Genomic DNA, 8,627 nt, shown 5'->3' on the forward strand with positions numbered 1-8,627 from the left:
CTGTTCTCCCTTTCGATTACACACACGTGTATTCTATGTCTTGCTGCGACTGACCTTCATTCCTCTTCTTTCTAGTGCAAACCTCCACCTCTCTAAACTCTAAACACCTCTCCAAACACCGTCTTCTGCTGTACATTTATGACATCACAAACACCTTCTCTGGGACTACCTCTTCTAACACAAACTAATCTGCCTCCACCTGGACAATTCAGGAGATTCTTTTTTTACAACACTTTAATCGATTCTCTATCTTGGCCCAGTTTTCATACATTACATTACACTCTGGAAAACCTATATCATCACATGATATGACTTTCTTCAACAACTAATCATACACTACTTACTGACCTGCATCAACATTTATAACAAATTCGCACTTTTCAACCCTTTCTCCACTACCTTGTTCATACACCATGTTACCCCTATCATACTAACATACTACACAACAACACTATTTCTCATTTCAAACCATAAAACAGGACATAGTTAATCGCACACTCTCACACCTCTTCAGGAACTCCATATCACTACACTCTTCTGGCCCTACACACCAACCACAACCACTCACACATGTGGACCCTTTCACACAACATAAAAAAAACACTGGGAGTCACAACATCCTTTGGACATTTAATGGAAACAACAAACAACTAACACACAACAACATCACATGCATGGCACAAAGACACTTTACATTCAAAACACATTCCATTACTTGCACATTAAACACTCCATGTTCATTTCAGTCCTATTTACTGCCTTTAAAAAGTCCCCGAAACGCCTTAAAATGCAAGATTAGGTCCTAAAACATGCTGCCAGGTGAATATTTAGTGTTTAAAAGTCCAAAAAGTATTTTATTTGAATATTTGAAAAATCACCCAAAACACGCCTTACTATAGCCTTACCTTCGTGAAAATATCGATAAAAATAAAAAGTCCCCGAAACGCCTTAAAATGCAAGATTAGGTCCTAAAACATGCTGCCAGGTGAATATTTAGTGTTTAAAAGTCCAAAAAGTATTTTATTTGAATATTTGAAAAATCACCCAAAACACGCCTTACTATAGCCTTACCTTCGTGAAAATATCGATAAAAATAAAAAGTCCCCGAAACGCCTTAAAATGCAAGATTAGGTCCTAAAACATGCTGCCAGGTGAATATTTAGTGTTTAAAAGTCCAAAAAGTATTTTATTTGAATATTTGAAAAATCACCCAAAACACGCCTTACTATAGCCTTACCTTCGTGAAAATATCGATAAAAATAAAAAGTCCCCGAAACGCCTTAAAATGCAAGATTAGGTCCTAAAACATGCTGCCAGGTGAATATTTAGTGTTTAAAAGTCCAAAAAGTATTTTATTTGAATATTTGAAAAATCACCCAAAACACGCCTTACTATAGCCTTACCTTCGTGAAAATATCGATAAAAATAAAAAGTCCCCGAAACGCCTTAAAATGCAAGATTAGGTCCTAAAACATGCTGCCAGGTGAATATTTAGTGTTTAAAAGTCCAAAAAGTATTTTATTTGAATATTTGAAAAATCACCCAAAACACGCCTTACTATAGCCTTACCTTCGTGAAAATATCGATAAAAATAAAAAGTCCCCGAAACGCCTTAAAATGCAAGATTAGGTCCTAAAACATGCTGCCAGGTGAATATTTAGTGTTTAAAAGTCCAAAAAGTATTTTATTTGAATATTTGAAAAATCACCCAAAACACGCCTTACTATAGCCTTACCTTCGTGAAAATATCGATAAAAATAAAAAGTCCCCGAAACGCCTTAAAATGCAAGATTAGGTCCTAAAACATGCTGCCAGGTGAATATTTAGTGTTTAAAAGTCCAAAAAGTATTTTATTTGAATATTTGAAAAATCACCCAAAACACGCCTTACTATAGCCTTACCTTCGTGAAAATATCGATAAAAATAAAAAGTCCCCGAAACGCCTTAAAATGCAAGATTAGGTCCTAAAACATGCTGCCAGGTGAATATTTAGTGTTTAAAAGTCCAAAAAGTATTTTATTTGAATATTTGAAAAATCACCCAAAACACGCCTTACTATAGCCTTACCTTCGTGAAAATATCGATAAAAATAAAAAGTCCCCGAAACGCCTTAAAATGCAAGATTAGGTCCTAAAACATGCTGCCAGGTGAATATTTAGTGTTTAAAAGTCCAAAAAGTATTTTATTTGAATATTTGAAAAATCACCCAAAACACGCCTTACTATAGCCTTACCTTCGTGAAAATATCGATAAAAATAAAAAGTCCCCGAAACGCCTTAAAATGCAAGATTAGGTCCTAAAACATGCTGCCAGGTGAATATTTAGTGTTTAAAAGTCCAAAAAGTATTTTATTTGAATATTTGAAAAATCACCCAAAACACGCCTTACTATAGCCTTACCTTCGTGAAAATATCGATAAAAATAAAAAGTCCCCGAAACGCCTTAAAATGCAAGATTAGGTCCTAAAACATGCTGCCAGGTGAATATTTAGTGTTTAAAAGTCCAAAAAGTATTTTATTTGAATATTTGAAAAATCACCCAAAACACGCCTTACTATAGCCTTACCTTCGTGAAAATATCGATAAAAATAAAAAGTCCCCGAAACGCCTTAAAATGCAAGATTAGGTCCTAAAACATGCTGCCAGGTGAATATTTAGTGTTTAAAAGTCCAAAAAGTATTTTATTTGAATATTTGAAAAATCACCCAAAACACGCCTTACTATAGCCTTACCTTCGTGAAAATATCGATAAAAATAAAAAGTCCCCGAAACGCCTTAAAATGCAAGATTAGGTCCTAAAACATGCTGCCAGGTGAATATTTAGTGTTTAAAAGTCCAAAAAGTATTTTATTTGAATATTTGAAAAATCACCCAAAACACGCCTTACTATAGCCTTACCTTCGTGAAAATATCGATAAAAATAAAAAGTCCCCGAAACGCCTTAAAATGCAAGATTAGGTCCTAAAACATGCTGCCAGGTGAATATTTAGTGTTTAAAAGTCCAAAAAGTATTTTATTTGAATATTTGAAAAATCACCCAAAACACGCCTTACTATAGCCTTACCTTCGTGAAAATATCGATAAAAATAAAAAGTCCCCGAAACGCCTTAAAATGCAAGATTAGGTCCTAAAACATGCTGCCAGGTGAATATTTAGTGTTTAAAACTCCAAAAAGTATTTTATTTGAATATTTGAAAAATCACCCAAAACACGCCTTACTATAGCCTTACCTTCGTGAAAATATCGATAAAAATAAAAAGTCCCCGAAACGCCTTAAAATGCAAGATTAGGTCCTAAAACATGCTGCCAGGTGAATATTTAGTGTTTAAAAGTCCAAAAAGTATTTTATTTGAATATTTGAAAAATCACCCAAAACACGCCTTACTATAGCCTTACCTTCGTGAAAATATCGATAAAAATAAAAAGTCCCCGAAACGCCTTAAAATGCAAGATTAGGTCCTAAAACATGCTGCCAGGTGAATATTTAGTGTTTAAAAGTCCAAAAAGTATTTTATTTGAATATTTGAAAAATCACCCAAAACACGCCTTACTATAGCCTTACCTTCGTGAAAATATCGATAAAAATAAAAAGTCCCCGAAACGCCTTAAAATGCAAGATTAGGTCCTAAAACATGCTGCCAGGTGAATATTTAGTGTTTAAAACTCCAAAAAGTATTTTATTTGAATATTTGAAAAATCACCCAAAACACGCCTTACTATAGCCTTACCTTCGTGAAAATATCGATAAAAATAAAAAGTCCCCGAAACGCCTTAAAATGCAAGATTAGGTCCTAAAACATGCTGCCAGGTGAATATTTAGTGTTTAAAACTCCAAAAAGTATTTTATTTGAATATTTGAAAAATCACCCAAAACACGCCTTACTATAGCCTTACCTTCGTGAAAATATCGATAAAAATAAAAAGTCCCCGAAACGCCTTAAAATGCAAGATTAGGTCCTAAAACATGCTGCCAGGTGAATATTTAGTGTTTAAAAGTCCAAAAAGTATTTTATTTGATTATTTGAAAAATCACCCAAAACACGCCTTACTATAGCCTTACCTTCGTGAAAATATCGATAAAAATAAAAAGTCCCCGAAACGCCTTAAAATGCAAGATTAGGTCCTAAAACATGCTGCCAGGTGAATATTTAGTGTTTAAAAGTCCAAAAAGTATTTTATTTGAATATTTGAAAAATCACCCAAAACACGCCTTACTATAGCCTTACCTTCGTGAAAATATCGATAAAAATAAAAAGTCCCCGAAACGCCTTAAAATGCAAGATTAGGTCCTAAAACATGCTGCCAGGTGAATATTTTGTGTTTAAAACTCCAAAAAGTATTTTATTTGAATATTTGAAAAATCACCCAAAACACGCCTTACTATAGCCTTACCATCGTGAAAATATCGATAAAAATAAAAAGGCCCCGAAACGCCTTAAAATGTCCACAGAGAAGTTGGGAAAGAAACCTCACGCGACAGTGTCTCCTGCTGCAGTTTGCTGACCTACACTTAGAGTATTGACCTGGGAGAGCAGCCTGAAAAAAAGTTGACCACACCTCCTTAAAAATAGAAAAATCCTGTCACAGCGACATCTAGTGTCCCCACCTCACAGTCATGAGAAACCAGAGAATGAATATATGATCTGTATCAAGACAAAGTGACAATCTTAGGTTGACAAACCGAAGCCCAGGTCCAGTCTGTGGTATTATGTCCTGCATCACCTGTATTTCCCAGGTTATGTCCTCAACGTCCTTCCTCATGTGTCAGCAGGTCAGGTGGACATCAGGCGGCAGATGCTGGGCCACGGTCAGTGACGCGGCCATCAATTTTCCAAGACACCCCTTGGAGGCTGTGTTGAAGAAGAGGAAGAAGGTTGTGATGACATCACAGTTCAAGTTAGTTTTTTCTTTTTTTAAACACACTGTTATTTTCAACCATTTCTGTCAGAGCACACAGTCTCCCACACTCACCTGTCATCGCTGCGTCTCTTTTGTGTCCATTTTTAAAGTCAAGCCCCAGATTGATGTTTCTTTTTAATTAGTTTCAGGCTTCATAATCACTTCATAATTTTGGGATTCTCCCACAGGAAGTAGAAGAAAGTGGAAGGGTGGGTGAAGATAAGGATAAGGTTTTGACCCCTGGTGATACTGAAGGTCGTCCTTTAATATACTTTTCTTTTGTACATGTTCACAGTCTGTTTTGATCGAACTACATCTGGATACATGTAAATATAAATCATTTGTACTGCAAACTGTTTGTTTAAATAGAACAGACCACAAGGGGGGGCTATATTTAATGTACTCAGTGCATCCTGGCCTGTAACAACAAATGTAGGATTCTGAAGCTGGTGAATAATTTGTCATAGTTGACTGTTTTAGTTTACTGGTTCATACTGGTCGGCTGAAAACCACAACTGAAGAATGTAAAGATTTGTTCCCAAATCATCAGCTACAATCTTTTATTCTGTGGCGGCTCCAGAAGACCTACCTTACCTTTACGCTGACTACTAAGCCTGCCTTTATTTTTGTCTAAAAATGACTATCTGTACGCACCACATCTAAACTTCAACTCTTGGTTGTCCCTCTCGTTCTTAATATTGATCATAAATGTGTTCAAATCCAGCCAGAATTTTCCGGATCCTATTTCTGCTGCTCATTCCTTCTCTCTGTTCTCCCTCAGTTGGCGGAGAAGAGGATTCGATGGGGAAAAAGAAAGTTTTCCACGGCTAAGATGCGCCGAGTGGGACTGACGCAGGACCGGTGAGAGCCAAAAGCAGCTCTGTCTGAGCGTCTATATTTACTACAGCACAAACTGCCAGTGCCAGTGTGTAGGATGACAGCTGGGTGAGTGCTTCAGTAAAAATGTACTGTCAGGACAGTGGCTGCTACAGCCAGGAAACAGGCTGTTGTGGGTCTGAGGTGAAACTCTTAGATGTTCCAGATGCCCCATAAGTCACAGTTGTTGGGATGACAGTCTCTGCAGTACGTTGTCAAGGTGACTGGACTGACAACAAAGGCAGATGAAAAGATCTTTTTATTTTCCCCCTATGTAAACAGCACTATGTGCAAAGCTATTGTTCCAGACCGTGTGCTGTCAAACATGACAATCAGAGCTTCAGTCTGGTTTGCTCAGATGGTTATATAATTTGGCTTCCTGTCATGTTTTATTGTTCCAATTTATGGACCTCAAATAATCTTAATTTTAACTCTTCCTTAAACCTTCAAGGGTTTTATTTATTTAACTTACTAATCTGCTCACTGACAGTCCAGTCACGGGTTAATTCCTGTCCCTTGAACCCAGTTTAATGGGTCTTCCACTCCAGGATTGTAAGATAAATCTTACAAATTATTGGAGCCCCAGTTTTTATTTTGCTCTTGAGGTGTGAAGTCATTTTATAGAAGCTTTGAAAAACAAATGAGAAGAAAAGGGGCCTGATTATTACATTTATAATATTTGAGTATAAAATTAACATTTTTGGGTGGACTTTATACATGTGCTTTACAGATGTATAGCCACCAGATGGAGACAAAGTAAACACAAAATTTAACAAATCCCAACAGTTTAAAGAAGTCAATAGGACTTTTCTTCAAATTTTGTTACATATTTATAGTAATTACAGTGAAGCTGTTCAACATGTGAATTAATGTCCATGTTTTAGTGCTGATCAAACTTGGAACTTTTTACTTTAGTCATTTAGGTTTGTTCAAGCTAATGTCACACGCTGTCCAGGTTTGAATGTGACAGTGGGAGAAGATTTTCCATCTTCTGAACCAGCAAAGCGTTCATAACTTGAAAAAAAAAAAGGAAAAAAAGTAGTGTTAATTAATAATTTTAATATTGAGGAAATTAATGACCCTGACATTACTTAGGTAAAGTTGAAGTTTAGTTTGTGTGATGTTTTTCCTGACACTTACAGTTTTGTGTATCTGTCCCAGTCAGACTTGCTGAGAGACGGTCTGGTCACAGACAGGGCAGCATTCACATGAGCCTGACGCAGCAGCAGACCTGGCTGTCCAGAGGCTAACTGGGTCAGTGAGCACTCCTCCTTCTGACACACACACACACACACAGCTCAGATGATAGACTGTGTGGAGACTATTACTGTGTGTCCAGTGTGCTGTCACTCACCTTGGCTCTCCTGTAGTTGTTTCTGATGAAGTTAACATCTTGTTGCAGTCGCTCCAGCTGCTCTGGACTCAGGTCTTCATACCCACTGTGGATGGAGGACATGTAAGCCGGAGGGTGAGGGGTGAAGGGCTCCAGAACTGATGCAGCGGAACAGTCCTGGGTCAAACAGTTCTGACCGAAGACGCACTGGGAGTTCTGTCAAGAGAGACAGGAGGTAGATCAACACACAGATGATAATTACAATTCCAATCCTGTAGCTTTCATTTTAGTGTACTTTGATTACAGAAGAGCACACCTGTCCTGCAACTGATGAATTCTCTACATCTGACTCATAGGAGCTTCCAAAGTACAGTCTCCAGACGTTATCATGACAGGGTTGGTCCTTAGCCCGTAGGTCCCCCTGCTCCAGAGGAACCACGGCCTGGTCCACACACACCTGTGGTTCTCCCTCCCCTGCTGAGTCCTCTGAGCCACTGGTGTTGTTTGGAAAGATCATGCAGGACAGACTCATGTCACTGTCTGAGCCAGAGGTCAGATCCTGAGAGAACAGTCAACACAGCAGGGTAAGATTAACAAACACAAAGTGTAATGAGTTCATCCACATATGAACACTGTTCATGCAGTAGAAAAAAAGTCTGAGCAGATAGATGGAGGGAGAGAGAGAGGAAAGGAAGGAGAAAGGGAGGGAGGAAAGGAGGGAGGGACGGATAGATAGACAGTTAAATAGACAGACAGACATATGTGGTGGAGCTAATTTGAACCATCAGTTAAATAGACAGATAGATAGCCATATGTGGTGGAGCTAATTTGAACCATGACTTTATCAACACTTTTCTTCTCTTCTGTTTTATTCAGGTCCAGTCAAACTGAACAAATACAAACTCTGAGATCAGAAGAGACTGACCCGTGCTCTGCCGATGCCGCCGCTGCTGTGGACGGCCTCCAGTTGTGTGTTGTAGAGCAGAGCCTTCAGATCTGCCCCGGTGAAGTGTTCTGTCACAGCAGCCAGCTGTTCCAGGTCAACGTCGGCAGCCAGGAGAAGGTCTGAGCTCAGAGCTCTGAGAATCTCCACACGAGACTCCTGCCACGGGGGTAAGACGGTTGGACGTTGGTTGAATTAATTGAAGAATCATTTTGAAAATGCTTTTTGATTTGTCATTTCGAGAACTGTTGTGCTTTAACAGACCCTGTCAGGAGGTGGACAGAAGAGGGACTTGTCCAATCGTCCAGGTCTGAGCAGGGCTGGATCCACAAGGTCTGGACGACTGGTGGCTGCAAGGACATAGACACCTGGGTAGAGGGAGAGAGGAGGGTGGATAGGAGGATGGGGGGGTTAGGGTAGAGAGAGGGTAGAGGGGATTAGACAGACAGAGAGACAGAGAGGGTGGGGGATTAGGGTAGAGAGAGGGTGGGGGGGTTAGACAGACAGAGAGAGAGAGCCCCTCACTATGTACTCCAACCCTTAATCACCCATCCTCCTATCCACCCTCTCTGTCTGT

At 38.8% G+C, this 8,627-nt stretch overlaps 2 protein-coding genes across 5 annotated transcripts in view; one reads left to right on the forward strand and one right to left on the reverse strand.

Moving 5' to 3' along the window:
- The window catches only part of LOC103394330 (valine--tRNA ligase, mitochondrial-like), a 4,583-nt gene extending 4,487 nt beyond the window's left edge, over positions 1 to 96 (forward strand). The window contains exon 7 of the mRNA XM_008331579.3: positions 76 to 96. Coding sequence (XP_008329801.2) covers positions 76 to 96 — 21 coding nt within the window. The remainder of the gene's footprint in view (positions 1 to 75) is intronic.
- A 4,200-nt stretch (positions 97 to 4,296) lies between these two features.
- LOC103394332 (EF-hand calcium-binding domain-containing protein 1) overlaps positions 4,297 to 8,627 on the reverse strand; it is a 17,825-nt gene continuing 13,494 nt past the window's right edge. For 2 of the 4 annotated variants that reach the window (XM_025065163.1, XM_008331580.3), the window contains 6 exons: positions 8,315 to 8,418; positions 8,033 to 8,209; positions 7,424 to 7,666; positions 7,129 to 7,323; positions 6,915 to 7,048; positions 6,431 to 6,788 (listed from right to left, as the gene is read on the reverse strand). In XM_025065163.1, coding sequence (XP_024920931.1) covers positions 6,704 to 6,788; positions 6,915 to 7,048; positions 7,129 to 7,323; positions 7,424 to 7,666; positions 8,033 to 8,209; positions 8,315 to 8,418 — 938 coding nt within the window. In that variant the 3' untranslated portion in view covers positions 6,431 to 6,703. Of the gene's footprint in view, positions 4,850 to 5,142; positions 5,999 to 6,430; positions 6,789 to 6,914; positions 7,049 to 7,128; positions 7,324 to 7,423; positions 7,667 to 8,032; positions 8,210 to 8,314; positions 8,419 to 8,627 lie in introns of those variants that run through there. The other 2 variants (XM_025065164.1, XM_025065165.1) reach the window with 2 other exon arrangements.

Source organism: Cynoglossus semilaevis, chromosome 18 (genome assembly GCF_000523025.1).
Source record: "Cynoglossus semilaevis isolate Cse_v1.0 chromosome 18, Cse_v1.0, whole genome shotgun sequence".
Classification (NCBI taxonomy): Eukaryota; Metazoa; Chordata; class Actinopteri; order Pleuronectiformes; family Cynoglossidae; genus Cynoglossus; species Cynoglossus semilaevis.